The sequence below is a fragment of the Puntigrus tetrazona genome, chromosome 5 (assembly GCF_018831695.1).
Source record: "Puntigrus tetrazona isolate hp1 chromosome 5, ASM1883169v1, whole genome shotgun sequence".
Taxonomy (NCBI): Eukaryota; Metazoa; Chordata; class Actinopteri; order Cypriniformes; family Cyprinidae; genus Puntigrus; species Puntigrus tetrazona.
The window spans coordinates 14397306-14421115 of NC_056703.1; the positions used below are offsets into that span (position 1 = coordinate 14397306).

The following is a 23810-nucleotide window of genomic DNA, read 5'->3' on the forward strand; positions in this document are numbered from 1 at the left end:
GTTCGTAATTTAAGTAGGTGTCTGTAAACAGTAACTTTATGTGTCCTCTGAGGGGTTTGACTGTGTTTTTGTGTGTGTCTGCAGCAGTGCAGTGTCACAGGGACTGTTTGACATGCTCTGGTACACCAGATCACTGTGACAGCTGTCATGACCCTTCTGCCCTGTTGATGAATGGACACTGTCTGCAGTCATGTCCTGAAGGATTTTTCACTCAGGGCAAAGTTTGCGCAGGTATAAACATACTTTTTTATTTATTGTGGTTTACTTTTTACAGCCCACGCTGTTTTTGTTTTTACACCTAATCGCTGTTCGCCTCTTCATCTCACTTTCTTTTTACTTTATCCTCCTCCTCTTTATTTTTCCCACCAACATTCACACACGTCTGGCCTAAACATATTTTTACCCTATGGTATTTTAAATCCTCAAAACGCCCTCTGCTTTGGGTGACTTCCATAAATAGTTAATCCTATAGCTTTGTTGGTGTGTGTGTGTGTGCGTGTGTGTGTGTGTGGATGTGCATGTACATGTACATGAGTCATGTTTGTCACAGTCATTTCAACAAGTCAAAACACCGACCGGATCCTACAATGGAATTTCCCCCACTTTAGGAGGCTATAGCATCTTTTGACAAAATTCTTACAGTCACTTTGAAAGCTGCTGCATTAACTTCTCACACAGAATTTACTAATGTGTCAGTGCTTTGGGCCCAAATTTTGCATAGTGTTTTGCTATTGCAGCCATGAAGTGTATCGCCTCCTTCTCTTTCTCTTTCTGCCAGGCTGCCAGCCATCATGTGCCACCTGTGAGAATGACTTTGAATGCACAGCATGTGGTGGGTCCTTTCTCCTCAGCGGCAGGCAGTGTGTGACCACCTGTGAGAGAGGTCTGTTCCAGGACCACACACGCTGCCTCAGTAAGTCACCTGCAGTTTACATCTCATTCACTTTTATTATCTTGTCTTTCTGTGATAGTGTTTACTTCTCCGGTACTTTTATGTTGCCTTCTTACCAGCTTTAAAAGAAAGTGCATATATTACATCTCAGCAGGTAGCCCATGAGGGAAGTTGGAGGTAATACTGTAACAACATGGTATTGATGTGTTTGTGGAGCTATCATAGAAATGCTGGCGAAAATCATATATTTATATATACATAAATTCAGTATATGCATATATTTGAATTTATATAGATTTTAAATATAATTTTGTATTCATATTTAACATAAGCATCTATATTAAATAAATGCAATACTATTGATTTTCTTTTTTTTTACTTTTTTTTCTTATTTTTATAATATATGTATATATTCACTACCTTTCTAAAGTTTGGGATTGCTATGATTTGATGCCTTTTTCTATACAGCAAGAATGCATTCAGTGGATCAAAATCAAAGTAAAGACATTAGAATAATGTTCTATTTCAAATAAGTTGCTGTTGATTGACAATGATTCAAGTTTGCTTTATTCAACATTCTTTAACTTTAATCATGCTGAAAATGCAGCTTTGCCATCAAGGAGTAACCAACATTTTAAACACTGATATATATATATATATATATATATATATATATATATATATATATATATATATATATATATATATATATATATGATATATCTTCAGATATATGGAATCTGAAGATGCAAAAATCTAAATATTGAGAAGATTGTCTTTAATTATCCAGTTGAAGTCATTACCAGTGCATATTACTAATCATAAACGTTGACATATTTACAGTAGGAATAATACAAATTATCATCGTGGAACATGATCTTTACTTAATATCCTAATGATTTTTGGCATAAAAGAAAATCAATCACTGTGACCCATGCAATAAATTGTTGCCTATTGATACAAATATAGCTGTGTTACTTGTGACTGTTTTTTTTCGGTCCTGGGTCACATATATTAATTTATTGTTCATTGCTATATAATAAGCAAAAGGGCCCATTTATATATTTAGATGTGGAATTCCTATTGTACATTTTGTTAGCTCTAAAAGGTCAATCTCTGCTTTGTTATTAAAACCAGATGGAGCATTACAGCACCTGCAGTGCATGCACTCCATGCATAAGAATCAACCTCAAGACGTGGGTACCTGGTCTTGACAAGCTACCTGCCTATAGCAATCCAATCTGGAGGGAATCATGCATTAGTGACCCGCTAACTGGTCTGTGACTGGGACCACTAGACTGTACAGCAATTACCCCAGTCCCCACTCTCGTTCAATTTCACACTTTAATAAACCTCTCCCACAGATTGGACCACATTGTTCTACAAGTGACAAGATGGAGCAGAAATATCCAGCTTAGGTTGAGCCTATTATAGTGGATTTAGCGAGAATGAGTCTTACTAAGCAATTGAATGTGGAAGATTTTTTATTGTGGCCAAGCGATAACGATTCATTCTCTTGTTTCACTCTTTGAGTGCAAATGCAAATGTTCAAGAAGTTAATTAGTTAAGCTAAAATACGAGGGAGTATTAGAGGAAGCGCTTCATCTTCTGTTCTCTTTCCTGTCTCTTTGTCTATGCCTTGCTTTCCATTTTACATTTTAAATGATGTGGTAAGAGAGTTTTTTTTTAGCTTATATAACATATGAGGTTTGCTATTGTGAAAGAATCTGCTAACAGGCCTTACTGAACACTTCTTACATGCCACAACTTGGATATCTTAAAATGCTGTATATCCTTTCACATCTGCAGCGTATCAAAAAGTCGTGTAAAACCTTAAAGAGTTATACTGACAGACATAGCCAAGTGTTCTGTCATTAATTTTTCTAGCGTGCCAGGCTTTTCCAAATCCACTAAACATGGTTACCTACTTCTCTTGTTCACACTTTGTTGTTGGCTGTCAAAATATTTGGTCCCGTTCCAGCTTCTCAGGGTTCTGGGCCAGTTTGGTGCCAGTGTGTGTGAGTCTGTGGAGAGGTGCCATGTAGAACCGTGAATGTTTCACACTGGGCGCTGAGCCCAGATTTGTAGTTTAATCCTGAGCACTAGACTCCCACAAAGAATAAGAGAAGGTGTCTTGTGACCTTATTGCTGCACAACATAATTAGGAACTGTTTTCACAGATTCCGAGGCGTTTGTAACTATTTGTGATCATTGATTATTCATTAGTAAAAAAAAAAAAAATTATGATATGTATTATGATACATGGCATAATTTATTACATTTAAAATAAATAGTGCTATCAAATGATTAATAATAAAATAATAATAAAAGCTTTTGTTTACATTATATGTATATGTATTGTGTGTATATTAATGTATATAAATACGCACACGTATAGCATATCTTTTGGAAAATATTTATGTTTATACATTCATATATATATATATATATATATATATATATATATATATACATACATACATTCTAGTGTTTGTAACATTCAGCCTCATAAACAGAATGGAACAGACAGTGATTGTGAGTGCTCATCTTTCTCTTTCTCTTTCTCTTTCTCTTTCTCTTTCTCTTTCTCTTTCTCTTTCTCTTTCTCTTTCTCTTTCTGTCTGAAGAAGAGATGGTGTACTGATGAGATTCTAAACCTTTAAATGGAGCAATTTAGTAAATTTGCAAAAGGGAAATTGAGTTAGCGCCCTGACTATTCAAATTTAGGTCACTTATTTACTTAAGCAAATATCTTGAACTTGCACCTTATGGAAAAACCCTCCTTCAATATTTACCCAAAAACCAATCAAGGTTTTACAAATATGGAAATACACAATCAGCAAAGGGAAAAAAAATGAAAAAGATTTGGTCTAGATATAAATTTATTAGTAAGGATTGTTTTTGGTGTTTTGCCTCTAGAAATCAACAGGCCTTTGAATATATTCATACCATCATATGATTATAAAAGAAGGTAATTTTAGTAACGATGCGTTTTTTGTTATTTGTGTTGTGTCCTTCTAATTTTTATATATGTGAGTATGTTCCTCTGGCTTCTTTGTGCTTTTTACAAGCTCCCTCAGAAAGGTCATCTTTTGTTCTTGTCTTACTGGTTTGCTTTTTCTCAGTCTCAGTAAAATCACAGCAACACTAGAACATAAACTAACCTTGTATATCTGACTTGTGCTGTTTGTTTCTCTTGTTTAGTTGGATTTTTAACATTTTATTGACTTCTTCCTCTTTAGGTTGCCATGACTCCTGTTCGTCTTGTCGGGGGGCGGGGCCTCAGGATTGTTTGACATGCTCAGACCCCTCCCACTTACTGAAGGATGGATTCTGTGTTTCGGATTGTGGTCCAAGCTTTTATGCTGATCAAGGCAGCTGTTATGGTATGATGGGCAGAATTCACACTCTGTGTGGTTTGTTTTCATTAAAACATTTTAATTAAACATTTAAGGTTTGTTCAAAGCAATGTTTGAGTAAAATATTTAAAACATTATTATTTTAAAATTAAACATTTTTAAACAAGTTTTTTTTTTAAAGCATCTGGTATACACTACATTTTTTTCAGAAAATTGCCTAGTGAATGATTTTGTCTTCATATTATGACTCCATCCAGTTGGAGGATATCAAGCATGGAGCACATATTGTTTTTGTTTTTATAAATAAAAACAATATATAACACATATATAACTATAAATATAACATGTGTTTCTGCGTGTGTTCACAACATTGTGAATATCCTATAGCGTAAGGTTGTACAGTCAAGTTGCCAAGTTTATTTGTTTATTTTTGTGTAATCTATTCCAGCCTTACAGTGCACTCATTATTATTTTATTATTATTATTTCAATATAAATAGGAATTATTTCGATTTTGTATTGAATGGATGCTGCATTTTCTAGTCAGCTTTTCATGGCATTTAATATTCCTTGTCTTATCACTGCTGATGATAATATCTTGCCAAGTAGTGGCAAAAGCCTGCTTCTGAAATGTCACCTCGAATACATTTAAGTTTCACCTTGACAACCTTATAGCAAATGCAGAATGACACTCTAAATGTGTGTTTTACAGTGAAAGGGTCCAGGTTTTTAAATATATGAGAGAACTGTATTGTTGGGAGTTTTTAGGTTTCTGACTTTGGTAAAAATAGCTTGCAGTTTGAGCACTTTAAATCTTGCATTGGCGTGCTGACTTTGAGGCTGAGGCTTTTCTGCATGAATTTGTTCATTTTTGAATGCGATTGTTTCTCATTGTGATATTTTAGTCATTAGGTTGTACTAATTCTTTAATCCAAATGTCAGTTGTCTTTTTTATACTATATGTATTCATGCAATACATTATAACATATTTTTATATCCTGTTGTAGTTTGTGACCCTTCCTGTGCAATCTGTCATCACAACAACCCCAGCTGCATGAGCTGCCCCCTGAACGTGCACTGCATCAGGGAAATGTGTAACACAATGTCCACCACAATATTACCAGGATGACCATGGCCGTTGCCAAGGTGAAAACTTTTCTTTTACTCTTTTATGATTTTCTGTACACCTCTGTGTAGGTTTACTGGCAACCACAAACTCATAAATCTCTTTTGTAGCGGAAAAAAAAAACTATAATTTTGAAACGCATTTTCTCTGCCAGAGATGATTCTTTGGAAAGTTTCCTGTCATTTGGAGTCAGTCCCTTGAAATGTCTTACCTACGTTTTCTCAGCAAAAACACATGGGATAGAAAATTGCCATGTATGGGTTTGATGTATGATTTTAAATTGATATATCAAACCTGATCCTGGGGTGTACAGTTAATTTACATTAATTCTTTTGGCAAACACTTTTTCTTCTTAACCAGCTCGTAAAACGTCCGTGCACTATGTTAGCAATAAGTCGAAATTTGCAAAATGACCACAGTGTTAAAACTTGAGATGTGAAAAAGTTTTTGATGAAATTGACCCTGAAAGGTTATAGATTACAAGAGGTCCGGGTTGGTTATTTTGCTCTCATTTCACGGGATTTCTACTGAATCCACCTCCTAAACTATGCTTCTGTTGTTCTTCCAGCCTGCCACAGTTCATGTGTGTCTTGCTCAGGGCCAGCTGTGTCTCACTGCACCTCCTGCTCAAAGTCTCTCATCCTGAACCAAGGCCAGTGTGTGGAGTCCTGCGGAGAGGACTGTTCTCCAGAGGGGACACTGCCACAGTATGACTGCATTTCTAAAACTCTTCCTCCCACTGTTACGCAATTATGTGGTGAAAACTAGGTCATGATAAAAGAGGATGGATCAAAGATGAGCTGTCCTAAAGAGTTCTTGGGTAATACTTAGCAAAGGTTTGATTCGACCACTTGCTAAATGATGCAATGCATCATTAAAAATGGATTTAAATTTGGTCAGAATTTTAAAGAGACCCAAAACTAAATAGAGGAACAAGTTGCTTGTAGTTGAAGATAGATCTATAGATCAATAGATAGATAGATGTTGCATTGTTAGGTATTGAGGAAAGTGAGGCTTTTTGTTACCTGTAGTCGTTTAAGTGTAGTTGTCCCTTGCCCTGGTATGTCAATCAGTACTGCATTGCGGGTGAGTGTGTGTGTGTGTGTGCGCGCGTGTGTGTGTCCTGAATACAAATAACCTACTGTGACTCAGTGTAGAGATTCAGACCATTTGTTCACAGAAGTGTGTGTGTTATAGACTGGAAGTGTGGTGATATAAAATATGGCTGTAAAGAGAAAAATATGAAAAATATACACTACCCTTCAAAGGTTTAAAGAATTATACTTTTATGCATAAAGAATGCATTACATTGAGGTAAAATATGCAGTCGTGTATAATGTTGCAAAAGGTACCAATTTCAAACAAAGGCTTTGCTTCAAACTTTATCAAAGAATTGAAGAAGAAACGCTGTATTTCACAATACCGTGATATTAAAAAAACAGGCATATTAGAATTACTTTTGAAGGATCATGTGACACTGAAGACTGAAGCCATGGCTGCTGAAATTTCAGCTTTATCATCACACAAAAAAACATATATTTTAAATAATATTTTTGTAGTGCTGTCAAATGACGATTCGCACCCCAAAAACATTGTTTATTACATAATATGTATTACATAACATAAAGTGTGTACTGTGTGTATGTATTGTGTATATAATACACACACATACATGAATGTATATTATTGAATATAATGATTATATTTTCAATATATATATATATATAAATATATATATTTATATGAAATAGAAATTATAATATAAATATAGCAAAATATATGTTGTATATGTGTCCTTACATAAATAATAAATATGCACAGTACACACATGTTATGTAAACAAAAACCTCTATTTTGGATGTGATTAAACGCAATCAATCATTTGACAGCACTATTTCATTCACAAAATATTAAAAAGAAAGAAATCAAACTTTTGAATGGTAGTCTACTTAAATGCCTTAAAGAAAATTTAAATAATGTCAAAAGGTTTGTGTGAAGATTAGATTTATGGCTTTGGGGGGTTGAACTATATACACTGTATAATAAGATTTAAGTTTGGTGCAAAACAATTTTATGTATCATAATGGCCAGTTAAATAGAAATACAAATCTGTGCATTCATGTGTATATTTAATTTTTTCGACTCTTTTCAGCCTGTTATCTTCTCTTTTCAGGGTGTCATTCATCCTGTAGGGTCTGTGTGGGTCCAGACTCCTCAGACTGCATGCAGTGTGTCAAACAGGAAGAAGTTCTGCAGCCTCAAAATGGACATGCCTCTCACGGGTCCTGTATGTCTGCCTGCAGGCCACAGCATTACCTTGACACAGATCGGACCTGCAGAGGTGAGCAAACGAGACACATTCTTACACTTTTCTCTAAAGATGAAGGCACATACGCTACCATTTCATTTCTCAGTAGCTCCCTGATTGTGAAGTGATGGCAAGATAAATGCTGGGAAAAAAATGTGCATGGCGTCGTGTTGAATGACGCACTGCAGGTTGTTTGCACTAGTTATTCTCAATGTCTTAATCCTTGATGACTGAAGATCTGCAGTTCACTCCAGATACATCAGGGCTGCTGTACAGGATGTTAAACACCCTGTGGAGTAAGCTGTTCATGAAAAATTTAAATCCTGACCAAATTCTGGCAAAAAGGATTTGGAATGACATTTTTTTTTCGAAATAAAAAAGGCGGGTGTGAGCCGTCATACACAAACACAAAGATTAATTACGTAAAAACAGTATGTCAACATCTGCTTTTAGTTTATTCCTTAAGGACTGCGGGCTTTCTGTAGTACCACCAACACCTCACCCCACAGCACTGAATAAAATTTACAGTTGCTTTTACAGTCACGTTGAATGGTGTCTGAATTTTACACAGTGAATCAGTTCTGTATTTATGATGTTCCCACATGCTGTGAACTTCACAGGGAAAGAAGTCTGGCTCCAGTATAAGTCAAATATGGTTTATAAAACTTTTGTTTGTCAGAATACAGTCAAATAAATTTAGCATTTCTTTCTAATAATTAAAATTAATTAAAACTTTAATTAATTAAAAGGGGGCATAACACATTCAGCTTCGCCCAATCTCATCTTGAGTACCTATAGAATAGTACTGCATCCTTGATATCACCAAAAAGTCTTTAGCTTTGTCATATTTCTAAAGAAAGATACAGCTTTACGATTCTTTAAAAAAAAAAAAAAGCTGATCTCCTGGTGGCGCGCTGTGTAGGCGGAGCTAAAGAGTGACAATCATTTGCGCCGTTTGCGAACAAAACACAGACATCCAGTGTTGCACTGGGCCTCATTTATAAAACATATGTAAACTTACACACTTGTGAAACTCCTTTGCTGCAGTGGAAAAACAAAGTTCATCCACTGTTTGCATAACTCTTGGAAAGCTTAACGAGGTTATCTTTCCCTTACAACCAAAACACTTCTTTTGAAAACATATGCCTACTTCCCGTGCGAATCCCATGCAGTGCGTGTTGAATGCAAAGCGTGTTGATTGGCGCAATCTCGTCATTATGTCAACTATGCAAAACAAACCTGGAAGTAAGATTTTTGGCACATAGATACTCGACCATATGTAGCATCCAACGTTTTAGCAGTGTTAACCACTCTGAACGCATTCATTTGCATTTAAAGCAGTGTTTGATTGATTTGATTTGAGTGATTTTTATGCTCCAAAAGCGGCACCTAGTGGCAAAGAATGAATTTGCATTTTCTTTCAGACCAACCTGAAAATCAAGCTTTCCCAGGTCTTTTCAGCGATTCGGAGACAACTGACAATTGAGAGACAATTAACTACACTGTCCACTTTAAGATTAAAAATTTGCAGGATGTTTTCGTTCACTTAGAGCTGTGTTGAAAGGTTATTGTGAAAAATCCGTAATGGGGCACTTTAATATATGCATAAAATAAGAATAACTTGCTTTTAAATGATTGTTTATTGATAGTACCATTGATAGAATGCGTTAACAAATGAAAGCTAATTGTAAAGTGTTACCAAATCAATAAAAGATTATATAATTTTTAGTTGACATAGAAGCACATCACTGAAGGTGGTGAGAAAGTAACCAGTGTGCTGTTCATTCAATGAGTCCACTGTCATGAATCTCACTGCTATAATAATGACAAGTGCCTCTTTCTTCTCAATGAAGACCTTTGTGTTGAGCCAGCATGCTCAGACAAAATGTAGAGCTTCCTCGGGGCTACTTGTCTGGAGTGTGTGTGAATGAGTGTGTGTGTGGATGTGCTGATGGATCCGATATCATGCAGAGGAAATTCCAGTCTGTAAATCCCTCTAAAGTCAGTCTCTCTACAGACCTCTATATGTTTGTGTGTTAGTCTCACCCAGCAGGGTGACGAGAACTAAAAATAATTAGATTGGAACGTGACTGTTGTGTGATCTGACAGCAAGAGTCGGTTTAAATCATTTTAAATGATTCTATTTATTATTCTATATATTTACTTCTTTGTGGGCAACCGTTAAAACCTTTACTAATAACCATCATTCATGCATTATAAAATACTTTACAGATCAGTTATAAATATGTTAACGGTTAATATAAAGATTCCTAGTTAGTTAAAGGTTAGTTAGATACTAGGAAAATTGAAGTAAATGTAATGATATTATACACAAGTGTGGTTAGCTAGTGTGGTTTTGCGTGCCCCGAAAAAAACAAATACCTTTTAGGCCTATTTTAACCATACCTTTTAGGCCTATTTTATCCTATCTCACTCTCAACTGTGGTGTGGGTTTAAAAATCGATCAAAAATATTCATCCCATCATTGTGAACCTTCAAAACTCATGTACCATTCCCAATATCCTGGCTTCATTTCAAAACACACCCAGTGGGCTTAAAATGTCATTTAAAAGAAAAATGATCAATATGTGAGGACTTTAGGCATATTTATGTGCGTCTCAGAAATGCATTAAAAGAAAGCTTAGCCCTGTCTCTCATTCACTCAGTAGAATACAGATTGCCTGGGTTAGTATTTAGCACACCCACTATTCTTCTTTAGGGAATGTACTGAATTACAGGGCTAGATAAGTCTGTTCTGATTGACATAAAACTTGGCTGAACAGACAAAAAATTTAAAGACAAGCAGATGATTTGGGTCGCAGTGGGGCATGCTTGCCGCTTTACAATGCTTTACTCCAAAAAAAGCCTCTGCATGTTTGTATTTTCCAGTTATTATGTATGTTTGTGTGTGCGTGTTGTCTGCATGTGTCTGCCAAACGTCCCTCACATTTAATCTGGTAGAGAAGTGGAGACGAGTCCAGACTTCACACCCATGACAGGCTTTCTTATTGGAACCCACTGCTTTCATTCAGCTGTGTGCACATGGAACAGATCTCTGACTGACAGCCTTTTTAGAGCAAATGCACTTTGTCTGCGTATACAGCTTAAAGGCAGATAGAGCATCATTTCTACAAAACGTTGTCCCAAGCCCTGTGATGCGATCAGCTCTCTGATTTGCCTAGTAATCCTAGTGGAGTGCTTACCTATAAAAGTTTTATGTATGTCAGTATTTTAAACTTTTATTAAAACTTGTTGTAATTATTATTTGCAGCGTCTTGTAGTGGTAGTTTTTTCAATGCCATGTTGAAACACATTTATTGTGTTTGTATATAAATAAAATAAAATTAAATTAAAAACATTTTTAACTTTGCATTTTTTTTTGTGTGTTTTTTTATTTTTTGAATCTTGTGCTCAATACGGTTGAATTTATTTGATTGCATTAACAGTAATATAATTAAAAATAGAATTTATTCTTGCGACGACAGAGCTGGAATTTCAGCAGCTAGCACTCCAGTCTTCTTCTTTTGTTCTTTTTGTTGTTTTTTTGGCTCCTTTGAATCTTAAAGTTCAAAAATACATCTTTTATATTATAATGCATCCTTGCTGTATAAAAGTATGTATCTCTTATAATATATTATATATAAAATATATTATATTATATTATATTACATTATATTGGGATATCTGGTACATAGTTTTGAGTTTGTTTACAACACTGTGACTAATATCACTTTTTCTTTTTTCTCTCAGAATGTCACATCTCATGTTCAGGCTGCACTGCTGGAAGTTTCCAGAACTGTACTTCCTGTATACGGCCCATTGTCCTTCATCAAGGGCAGTGTCTCAATAAATGCCCCTATGGTTTTCATGTTCAGGACCATACTTGCCAAGGTGTTTTTGGGTGCTATTCTGTTCTGTACTAAAGACTGTGTCCCTGTGGATACAACTCAGTAGATTCTTTTATGAATGTAATGTAGTTCTTTTGTCTTCCCTCAGCGTGTCATCCATCATGTAAAGAGTGTACGGGCTCGTCTCAAGCTGACTGTTCTGCTTGTCCATCCCACGCCAGTCTTCATAACGGCTACTGCAGAACCAGCTGCCCTGAGGGCCAGTACCTGAATGCTGTGGGCTACTGCATTGGTGAGTGAAAATCAATCTTCCCGTTCTTACAATACTTCCAAGTGACACCTTTGATCTCAGGTCAATGCACCAGCTTGGGTTTAAGGTGTCAAATGGGCACAGGGGAGGATGCCTTCAGGAGAGGATTTGTTGTTCAAAGGGCATGTCAATGCCAAGAATATGTAAATGGGGGAATATGTGAGGCAGTTTTGTTTCTGAAACTACACAATTGTGTTATCCTGTTATTTGAGCCTTGGTAAATGTGGCTGAAGTACCAGTCTGTGTCTCATTAACATGAGAAAACAAATGAGGAAACAAATATGAAGCAGTAAGCAGAGAAATTATACACTTATCTACACTAGAAGAAAAACGTGACTGTCATTCAAAGCAGGCATTAGCACAGTTTTACAATAAAAAACTGCAATTATAGAGTGTTTAAACAGTGTAAAAACATTTATTTGAAATAAAAATCTTGTAACATTAAAGAAAATCTCTATTGCCGGATTTGTTTAATCGAATGCATCCTTGCTAAATAAAAGTAATAAATTCTTTAAAAAGTCCTAATGACCCCAAATTTGTGAATGTTATAAAGATATTGACACATCTTAGATCACTAAAACATTTTTCAGTCACATTTTATTTTAAAGCCCAGTTCCCAATGTTAACAAACCATTAACCATGTCATTTGTCTCAATGCACTCTTAATTAGCTGTTTATTAATAGTTGTTAAATTTAGGTATTAGGTATTGGGTAGGATTAGGGTACAGAATATAATAGGTATGCTAATAAGCAATTAGTTAATAGTGAGAAGTGTTAGCCACTTTTCCTCTTAAAAACATGTTTATGCACATTATGCACAAACTTTTCTAAAACTAGTGTAAACTTTGATTATGATGTTTTGATATAAGGTCAGCTGTGTGATTTATGTAACAGTAAAGGGTCCTAAATCAAAGCTTGAAAATTGATATTGAAATGGCTCAGGTCGGATGAGTTTATGTCCTGTAAATATGTCCTTGCTGTTGTAAAGGTGCTAGTGGAATCATTGTGAAAGACTTGAGATTTCAAAATATATGCAGTTCATCTGAAAAACATGAAATATCCACAGACAGTAATTACAAGGATTTGTTATTGTCAACATGTTGAAAAATACATTGTGTTTACTATGTAAGAACATTTATAATAACCTTATTCTCTGTTTTACAATTTATCAGCACTCCTGTTTTTATTATATGCTGAAGGTTACAGCAGCACTTTTTACCGTTTGAGTAACTGTTTTTCTCAGAAACGTTTCACAGACCTCATTTTTTGCTTAGATCTTGTTGACTCAATAAAGCATGAACTATATGTATAATTGAAAGAATCTACTGATGCCCGTATATTATCACTCAGCTTGAGAAATGAGCCAACAAGGATTTTCATTGGTTGATATGCATCTTCTTATTATCAGCGCCCTCAGCGTGTCCATGGCGATGAAGCCAGCGTGCTCTCACAGCTGATAAGAAGTGAGAGAGGATATGCAGATAACACAGTGTTTACTTTTACACCTTTAGAACATTTTGAAGATAAGAATACGATAAGATCTTTTTTCCTCCATTTCCTCTCTTCAGTTCGGGATATTCTTATGGATATGCATAATAATGTGTGCTCTGCGTCTGTTTGTTTTTTCTGTCAGAGTGTGAGGAGGGATGCCAGCGGTGTGTGGCAGACCTGCAGTCTGGTTTTGGCACTGTTTGTTTGTGGTGTAAGGTTCCCAGGATGCTGCTGCTGGGAGATCACTGTGTACCGCAGTGCCCACCCAAATACTACCGGTGGCACGGAGCTTGCAAAAGTAAGTTAATATGGGGAAAAATTTAACTAAAAAAAAAAAAAAAAAAAAATGCATTTCCACAACCATGAAGACATCATTTTTATCTCATCCTACAAATGATTCAGTGCGTTGTATATTATTTATTTATATATAATATAAATGATATAATATATGTTATATATTTTATCATCCAATTTTCACCTATAAAATATGATTTATTCTAGATTCATATTTATATATATATATATATATATATATATATATATATATAAAATTCATTTTGTGTTGTAATTATAATGTACAAAACATAGCCAGTTAATGCAACGCCAATATGTAATGCTACAGACATAAGCAAGATTAATTCATGAAATCAGATAACAATTAAGATGTTGACGTGACATTGAGATCTTCATGAATAAATAATGGGATCAATGGAGCTTCGCTGTCCTGTTTTTACAGAACTTCCCTCACTCTTAGATTGCTTATTTATATGTAGTTATAAATTGATCCAAAAAGCAGGCCTTCAGCGCAATAGGTAAAATTTACAGTCGCTTTTTGCTTCAGATTAACTGATTGTAGAAGGAAAGATTTTTATAGACAAAATGATTTTGATGGCAACCCTGGCAATAAGCTTTTCAAAGTAGGTTCAAGTGCAACCCTAATTTGCATCACACAACGACAATTCATCACGTCTTTCACCACCATCTAACTGCCTTCCTGTGAGAAAAACGTGTGCTGCTTTATTTCCAGCATTGAGTTTCATTATGTAGATTGAGCGTCATCAGTCACACACAGCGTCTAATCTCAGTGCCAGCATCGTCTTTATACACTGGTTTGTCATTCTACATGACATCTCAATGTAATATAGCCGGAGCCTCTGTTTTCATAACCTTGATGCAATTACCTGCTATGCTATCAAAGTGGCTCCTTTGCTGACAGTGTAGATGAGATGGTGCATTTGTTTTTATTAGGGAGTGTGATGTAGTGCTTGGCTTTAATGCGGAATCTTTTAAGATGCTGATGTGATCTATAAACTATTATGACCTTCTTTAATTACCTGGTGATATCAAGGAGTGTGTGTGCAAAAGTGTTTATATGCCGATGTGCGTATATAGCCCTCTCACGTGCTTTAATAAATTAAAAATAATAATGTAATTTACTTTTGCAAAGCTTCGTCAGATGTCTTTGCGCTGTTTGAAGGTGATATGTCAAGTTGACAGCAGACTAAAAGTCATATGTGAATGGAAATTTCTGAGTACCAAGTGTTGGGACGTCAACTGATTTCCTTTCAAGTCTAATGCTGTCATGAAACGTGACTGTCCTTGGCAACCGCACTGATTAAAATGTCAAAATGTCAAAATGCTCTATTTTTCAAGCTTCTTTGGTTTTAATAACCTTTATCTGCTAAAACTGAGCCCTTCTGCGTGTGCATATTTTAGATCAATTAAATACAACAGCTTACAGTGTGTATAAAGTGCATATTTAATGCATTCATATACTATTATATTGAGGTGAAAAATTAAGCCTGCCTTACTTATCATACCGTATCATATTTTTGTTGAGAAACATTTGACATAATTATCCTGTCATCGTTCTTACTGTCCTGTTCCTGTTTACTCCAGAATGTCACTCTACCTGTGAGGAGTGCGGTGGGGATGGTCCTCATTCCTGCACTTCCTGTTTGGCCCCTGAGGTTCTGGCCCCATCAGGTCTCTGCAGCCCTCGCTGTCCAACTGGATATTACGCTGATGAAAACAGGGTGTGCCAAAGTAAGTGCACTTTTACATTAAGGGGTCATTAACTGAGAAATCTAAATTCCTTGATCTTTTGACAACTATAAAAACATCCTGTAATTTACAGAACTTTCTCGTTAGTCTAAAAGCAGCTTGTATTGATTGCATTGGTATCAATAACGTGAGCCACAGGTTTACATATAAACCAAAAGATAATTATAGCTCTGAAGACAACACAATGCATTGCAGTGCTACGTTGTGATTGCCTATAACATTAGGAAAGAGTGGATGAACTATATTTTTCTTGAAAAATAGATTGCATCAGTAAGAGCTTTGTTCACTTTATTTTACTGTGAATTTGGTTACAAACAAGGCACAATTCTATGCAAGATTTTAAAAAAGACTGAGACTAAAAGACAATGCTTTGTTGCTGGGCAATATGTAGCACAATATATTCATGTGCATCTTGTCAATTAAGCCAGTTCTTTCATTTAAAATTGTAAAGTTCTATTCATAAGCTTTTCACAATAGAATAGAATATGTGAAGAATTTAGTGCTGTTTGAAATTTTCTTCTCATATGAGCATTTTATCCGACTATACATTGCAACTAGAGTAAAATAGCTGAACCTAAGCATAGGAGCCTGATAAAAATGCTAATTTTAGATGAAACATAGAGACTTTTGCAAGGAAAATTGAAGTATAAGATACCAATCAAAAGAAATAAATATGAACATTATATTGATTTATTGATTATATATTGCTTTTGGCTGATTGATTTTAAATAACTGAAATTATACTTTTAATTATGAAACTACAATTGACATTAAGTGACGACAAGTCACTAATTTTATCACTGAATCGTTCATTCAATTGATTTGGTTGAATGACTCACTAGATTAATTTAAAAATGAATGTTCGTTCATAACCTTTTCGACGTTCGTTCGTTCATAACAGCTTAGCTGTGACACAGACTATTTGTTTGTGTGTTTCCCAGTTATGTCACTTCGTATATATATTATTCTGAACGGCGCACCAAACACTGATGGGCACGGAGTGGAGAGCGGACACGTGCAGTCAGTAGATAATGAGCTGGAAAACAGAATGATAAGAAGAAGTGATTATAATTATACTAATTATAACAAAGAATCAATTTAACACAACAGCATGGGACGCAGTTAACAGGCTAACATTACAGTAAATTGTAAAATATCAAAACAAGTGGGTATGTTAAAATATTAATCCTTAGAAGTTGCAATACACAAACAGCGCTGGACAGAAAGTAAGCATACGACATATACCTGCGTATGTCCCCGACTACACCCCTGGTATAAATATATATTGCTCAATATGTTGCCCAGCCCTACTTTGTTAACTATAGTGTAGTCACTATTGCTTTGTCTGTTATTACAGATCGTTTGATGCTGTACTGAGTATTTCAGCATTTTTAACCTAAATTCAGCAGCATCCATATATGAGGAATGGACACTAATCATAGCAGTGGGCGTTTTGATGTAAAATTCTGATGCATTGGATCTTTTTAAAGTGCATCTAACTGTCTGATAAGTACTGATTAAATGATTATTGTGTGTGTTTCAGTGTGCGACACTCAGTGTCTGAGCTGTGAGATGGCAGGTGTGTGTACATCATGTAGAGACCCAGCTAAAGTGCTTCTGTTTGGGGAATGTCAGTATGAGAGCTGTGCTCATCAGTATTACCTGAACACCACCACACGCACATGCAGAGGTGAGTCTCGGCCCGGTTACACTGTTACATGTGGAATAATCTTCATTTAGACTACAAACCTGATATTGTCATGCATTTTTTAAAATGACTGATCCCGTATCTTTGATGTGTGTGTTTAAAAAGCCAAGTTCTTTTTTATTGCTTCATAAACATTAAACTTTCATCGTATTCACTTCAGAGATCTCATAGTGGAGGTCATAGTGTATGATGGACTCTTTTTTTTTGGGAATTCATCCAGTCGAAGGATCAAACATGGTTGATATTTTGTGGCTTAGAACACATATTGTTTTCATTTATCACGTGTCTCCTAGCAACAAGGCACATGTTTCTGCTTGATTTTGTAGTGTTAAAAATGACTTGAAAATCTGGTAGCAATGCCTGTTTTTTCTTTGCAATCACATGCGAAGTTAGCAAGTCTATGGATACATGTTGTCCAGTCTATTATAACAGACACATTCACACAGAACAGCTGGGAAAAATAGGATGTGTATATTCTAGTAATTAAGGTCACATATTTTTTTTTTAATAGAAGATTACTGTGGAGACGCTAGCAAGAGTAATTGCAGAGAAGATTGTTTTTTGTTAATAATTGTGTGTTCAGATCTTAATATGATGTGATTTGGGATTTATATGTTAAACTAGAACCCATACTGTGAGACCTTACTTTCATTTTGATGGGATTTAGAGGAGATCAAAAGGAGATACTGTTGAGATTAATTGTTGTCCCTTGAGTTTTTGGATGTGTGTGTGAAATGAAGCAGAAAGAGAGACAATAATAGCAGGCATATGATTGCTTTACTGGCATGTAAAGCTGTTTACTCCTGCAGTACAGTGAATGAAGGTTACCTTGACAATATTTGGAGGGAGCAGTTTAATAATGCTACGCATCATTGTTTGTGTCTTTATGGATGGGTAATGTGAAAGAAGGGCTTGGACAAATGAGCTGCTTTTATAGACGTCACAAATGTGGTGTTAAATGAAGTTAACCACTCTTCTTTTCAGCTAAATGTTTTAGGAGAATAGTTTTAGTGAATGAGGGGAGAGATGATGAGGTTATGTAGATAGAGCACAGAAAAAGCATGATGGGGCTTTTTAATGAGCTGAGCTGATTTAGAGAGTGGAGGTCTGCCTGTGAGTGATCACATGGGCAGCTAGTGCTCTTTTAAATAGATGATATGAGAACTGAAACATTGTCTCTCTTTCTCATTGCAAGTCAAGTCGTGTATTGAAATCCCTCATATTTCTTGGTTTTCTAGAGACACTATTTAAGCTTGGCTTTGCAGGTCGTTTCAGACTTAGGTGCACTGTCTTTTTTTGATATTCATAAATTTCATAGTACAGCATATTTTATTTAACATTAAAACTTAAAATGGCTTTTAATTGGTATATACGGTTTCCCAGCCATGCTAAAATCAACAGAGTAACAGCTATAAAATTATTATGATCAATTACAATTAGAAAAAAGAATGGTCGATTAGGAAGAATGGTCCATTCTGATTAGTTGAGCTGGCAATTTCTATATTAATTAAATATTAAGGTGCTACTGTAATGGGGCTGACAAGACGTGAGACGTGCAGATCCAAGTGCAAGGCTTTATTTAAAGACGTGGTCAAAACAGGCAGGGTCAAACGATGGCAAACAGGTATGTGGGGGGAAAACCAGAAAGCAGTCTGAAAACAAGCAAGGGTTAATCAACGATGATCTGATAATGAGAGCGATGATCCGGACAGCGTGCAGTGTCCAAAGCAGCAGGACAAGGGTCAATCCAATAAACACTTACAGAGAGTTAACAACGAGAAAACAGGCAGAGCTAGATTATGAATAAGATAAAAACTGGTTTGAATCGCAGCTAACACTAGGAGAGCGATAATTCAATATGAAGCAAAGGAAACACAGAAAGGCTCTGTACTATAGCTATCACTAGGTGAGCGATAAATGCTAAACAATACTCAGCAGTGAGTGAGAAGAAGTTCAAGACTTAAGTAGTGTGTGTTTCACTGGATACAGCTGTGTAATCAGGTGAGAGTCAGCAACTGAATAAACCAATCTTTGCAATGGAGTATGGGAAATTAAGACCAGAGTTAGGTGCAACAGTAGTGTAGTGCAAGAGTCCATGTGGTGAGTGTACAGAACTTAATACCACCGGTTCATGACAGCTACCATGTCAACACCTTGTAGTTGGACTAATGAACTGCTACTTGGTAGACAATCTGTTTATTTATTATACATAACAATGTAACATAATGGAACTATTTATTGTTCATTGAATTTTTTTATCTAATGCTAATGGAAATTCATCATATCTATTTTTAAATGCCTCTTATTAATATTATTTAAATTTATTTATACGTCTCATTACATTTTGACCAAGTCACTTTTAATCAAAATGTTATAGTGAAATGACATACATCTCTCTGTTGCAACTGTCACACGTGTTTTTTTTTAATAATCTATTTTAATCAGATGTTCATACTGTATGTCACAATATGCAAGAAAAGATTCGTCACTACTTGCGTTACAATTAGAGCTGGGTGATACATTGCATGCTATATTCACTTGCTCGTCAGTGATCTATGACTCTGTGTATTAACTGACGCTCCATTGGAAAACAGGTGATTGAGATTTACAGCTAATCAAGGAACCAGTTTGACTGACGAGATGGACATGAATATAGCATGTGATATGTCGCTCCGGCCCTAGCTATAATAACAGATTTGTGGAGTATTTAAACACTTGACTTTGTGTGGAACTTTACTTACAGTATAATCATTATAGCACAGCCTCTCACGGCATATTGATTTATTAATTAACATTTCTAGAAAATTCCCCATTCCTGCATGCAGTGATGCTGTTTTACATAATGAATTGAAAGTGATAGGTCTTTGTCATGCATTGCCTTGAAAATGCTGTTATTTTCTTGAACAAATGCAAATCGTAGTTTTCACTCTTATCACTGTCTCGTGGCCATTTTTTTCCATTTTCATTTGCTCTTATTTTGCTCTCTTCCTCAATCACACTCCAATTTATCATATTTTTCGTTCTATATCCCTCCCACTCACTTTCTCTCAGAATGCGACTGGAGCTGTAACGCATGCCGTGGACCCCTGCGTAGTGACTGTCTGCAGTGCATGGAGGATACGTCCTGCAGGATGGCATTTGTGTGCCAGGATGCTCGCTGGGATTCTACCAGGATGCTGAGAGATGTCTGAGTAAGTCATCAAAAAAATAACGACCTTCATTATGAATCCAACCAATCAATTTTCCAACTCAATAAACTTTGACAGTTCAATCTCTCAGTCAGTTGTCACAGCTGGGGAGGAAGGCAGGCCCTCTAATGTCTGCTGTATAGAGCCAACATCAGTCGCTGCGCTATACCCAAGGTTTAGTGGCAGTTTAATGGGTCGATTTCAAATGAGACTGAAAGACAAGTCTATCAGCAATGTTTGGTTGTGGACTGGATTGAAGAAGTTCCTGGAAAAGTGATTTTTAAGTGAATATTAATTAAACAGCATTATCCAGTTATTGTAGCATGCAGTATTAAACTTCAGCAGAATGCAACAGAGGAAACTCAAGTTATTTAACATGCATTATAGTTTGATCTGTTTTAAATGCTGTATAAATTATTAATGTTCTATAAATGCATTATAATATTAATAGTAGCAATATTAGTAATAATGAAATATTATTATAGTTTTCATTATTAATGTAAAAGTCTAGAGTCAGCCATGTTATAAAATAAACATAAACAGACTCTAGATTTACATTTCAACCAGCGAAATATAAGCATAAATTAGCGTTATCACAAGACATAAACAAGCCATAATATGTTGAAAAGAATCGAAGGTCAAAAAATGCAGAGTTGCAAGTATGTTTCTCCTAGTTGAGGGTTCCAAGTCATCTTTTATTTCCTGAAGCTAAATTAAAAATAACACATCTTGGCAAATGATGGATAATATGTTCTTCTTCCATACCAATGAATTAATACGTGTGACTTGCCACTTGTTCTCTAAGGTGCCTCCTCTTAGCAACAACAATTACAGCCATTTCAAGAGCAAAATATTTTAAGATATGCTTTCTTGGTTGTTTAATAATGCCATAAATACCAATAATTTGCTCAGCACAAACGTTAATAAATTGCATTACATGGTTGATTTGAGTACTCCCCTCCCAGACATTTTGTGTCTGGAAAAAAAAAACTGTCCGCGCCTTTTCAGTGCTAATTCTCCCTGTGCATCTTCAGTAAAAATGACTATTTTAATGCCAGTTTGCTGGCCAAGATGTTAGTAAACCTGGCCCTTAATCTTCCCAACCCCAAACTTTTGAACAAAAGTGTATATCTTTAAAATGTCATAATGTAAAGTGATAGACAAAAACTTAGATCTCATTTCATATGAAATTCATATGAAATAAATTTCATGTCTTCAGACTTTCTCGCTTATTCTTTCTGTGAACAGGCTGTGATGAACACTGCGAGCAGTGCCAGGCCCATGGCCGATGCCAGCGCTGCCAGCTGCCATATGCCGTATTGAATGGGCAGTGTGTGCTGGAATGCGGCAAACGCTACTTTTTAGATACCTCGACCCATCAGTGCACTGGTGAGTGCTGTGTATCTGGTCTAGGTGGGTGATCGTGACTGCCTAGATTGCTCATTTTAGTGTGTTTACAAGCCTGCTAATTTTAGAGGTGCTCAGTACGGTGTGACGCAGTTCCCTCTCGTGTTCTACCTGAATCTCATGACAGATTGTCTGCTATTATTTCTCAGCATGCTCAGCTGGTTGCTTGGAGTGTGTGAGTGCAGGTGATTGCCGCGTCTGTGCTGAGAACTCTTTCCTGAAGGGTGGCCAGTGCATCCTGGACTGTGGTCACGGATATTACGCTGACCCAAAAACAAGAGCCTGCCATGGTAACCTAACTTCACATGTTTGTTAGAAATGAATGCCTTCGTGGTCACAATTTTTAATAATGTTCACTGTGTGAGTGTTTGAACATCGCGTCAACTTTTGCATCTACAGCAAACAGCCGCGCTCCATCTCTTTACATCAATGGCTCTCTGCTTGTTCCTATTGGTGGAGTTAAACCCTTGGATCCGGGGCTCCTGTCAATCAAGGATGCAGATAGCCAATCAGAGAGCATGTTGCTCCAGCTCCTTCAGCCACCCAGTAACGGGCATCTTGTGGTCCTGGAGAATGATGTAGAGAGAGCACTGGACAGAGACGACACTTTCACCTTTACTCAGCTCAAACGTAGAGCTGTGCGCTTCATTCACGACAAAGAGCAGCCTAAGTAAGTGCGTGTAACATGGAGTGATGGAATTAATCCTGGGTTGTTTCCCCAGGAAATTTATTTTACATGCAGAAGTCATTAAAAATATAATGATTCAAAAGTAGACCAAGGGATATGTCCTCCATCACCTATAGCATTATAATGTATTACTCTCATTAACAGCATTACAGTGCATTTATGCAGTCTGAGAGTGAGTGAATTATATAGTCTTCAGTATATATGAGCAAGATGATATATGGAAGTGTACAATCATTCATATTATTTACTCACTATTTATAGTTCATGGTAAACGTTTCATTTCTCATCTCCTGAAAATATCACTTTTGGTGGCGACTCTGTTCGTAGCTTCCTGCGAGATATGGCCCATATCTGCTAAGACAGACAGATTTTGGATATTCAGATGCTGTATTAAAATGGCCTTATATTAAGGCGAGTGTGTGTTGAGAATGTGTTTTGGGGGATGGACTGAGTTTGAGTAGGGTGCGCTAGTCATTAGCTTTAATTACCTCGGTGAAGTTGGTGAGGCATTTGACAGGACACACACACACACACACATATACACTCAGTGCTCATAAGCCATAGCATTTGTAATGATTGTGTGGCAGTCACTAAGTCAGGCTGACTGCTGACCTTCAGTTCTCTCTCTACTTTCTCACAGTTTATCTTCTTAATAGCTCCTCTCCCTTCCTTCTGCTCTGTGGTTTAATTAACAAGTGATCTGTGTGCCCTCACACTCTTGCTTCTATTTTATTCCTCATCCTTCTGTTTCCCAAATGTATCACTTTTTCCGCCTTAATCATTTCTGTTTAAAAGCCTCTCAGTCTTTTTCTAATTTTGGTCTCTGCTTTTTGCTTCTCCGAGTTTTTTATTCACTATCTTTTTCTGTCGTTTTCATCCACTTTACACATAGGGACAAGTTTGTTTTTGTCACAGTGTGAAATGAAAACTATTACTTCCCATCGACTTGTATTGTTTAGTATTGTTTTTTTCATTAAGACATTATTTGCTGTGGTTTTTTCAACTGTGTGATGTTATTTAATATGTTTACCTAGCTGTTTTCTTTCGGCTTAGCCCCACGATTTATATGATTTCAGGCAAAATGTAGGCAAACCCTGACTCGTTATTTATATCCTTGAATCTATTTACAGCAGTGTAATGTTGGCTTGTTTTGCAGAAGTGGGCAGTTCATGCTAAGGGCAGCAGATCCTCAGCTGTTCTCCCAGCCTCAGAGTGTTCCTGTGCAGGCGCTTTCCCAGCAGGTAAACACACACAAACTCATCTTGAAGAATGCTGAGTAATGGAGCATCATTCCGCAGTCACAAGAAAGATAAAACATAAAGGAGACAGAAGACTGTGAGGACCAGTGGTCTCATTTACTAATAAATTGCACGAATTACACATAGGAATAACATTGTTCTAATGTTCTAAATAATTCTAATA

At 36.1% G+C, this 23810-nt stretch overlaps 1 protein-coding gene across 1 annotated transcript in view; it reads left to right on the forward strand.

The window, feature by feature from the left end:
• fras1 (Fraser extracellular matrix complex subunit 1) overlaps positions 1–23810 on the forward strand; it is a 69618-nt gene that overhangs the window by 11639 nt on the left and 34169 nt on the right. Inside the window, 19 exon segments of the mRNA XM_043238214.1 lie at positions 85–231; positions 779–913; positions 4135–4278; positions 5258–5333; positions 5335–5396; positions 5945–6053; positions 6055–6083; positions 7550–7717; positions 11435–11575; positions 11681–11824; positions 13476–13631; positions 15233–15379; positions 16941–17087; positions 20157–20216; positions 20219–20296; positions 21542–21682; positions 21850–21990; positions 22100–22370; positions 23545–23629. Of these exon segments, the coding sequence (XP_043094149.1) occupies positions 85–231; positions 779–913; positions 4135–4278; positions 5258–5333; positions 5335–5396; positions 5945–6053; positions 6055–6083; positions 7550–7717; positions 11435–11575; positions 11681–11824; positions 13476–13631; positions 15233–15379; positions 16941–17087; positions 20157–20216; positions 20219–20296; positions 21542–21682; positions 21850–21990; positions 22100–22370; positions 23545–23629 (2381 nt within the window).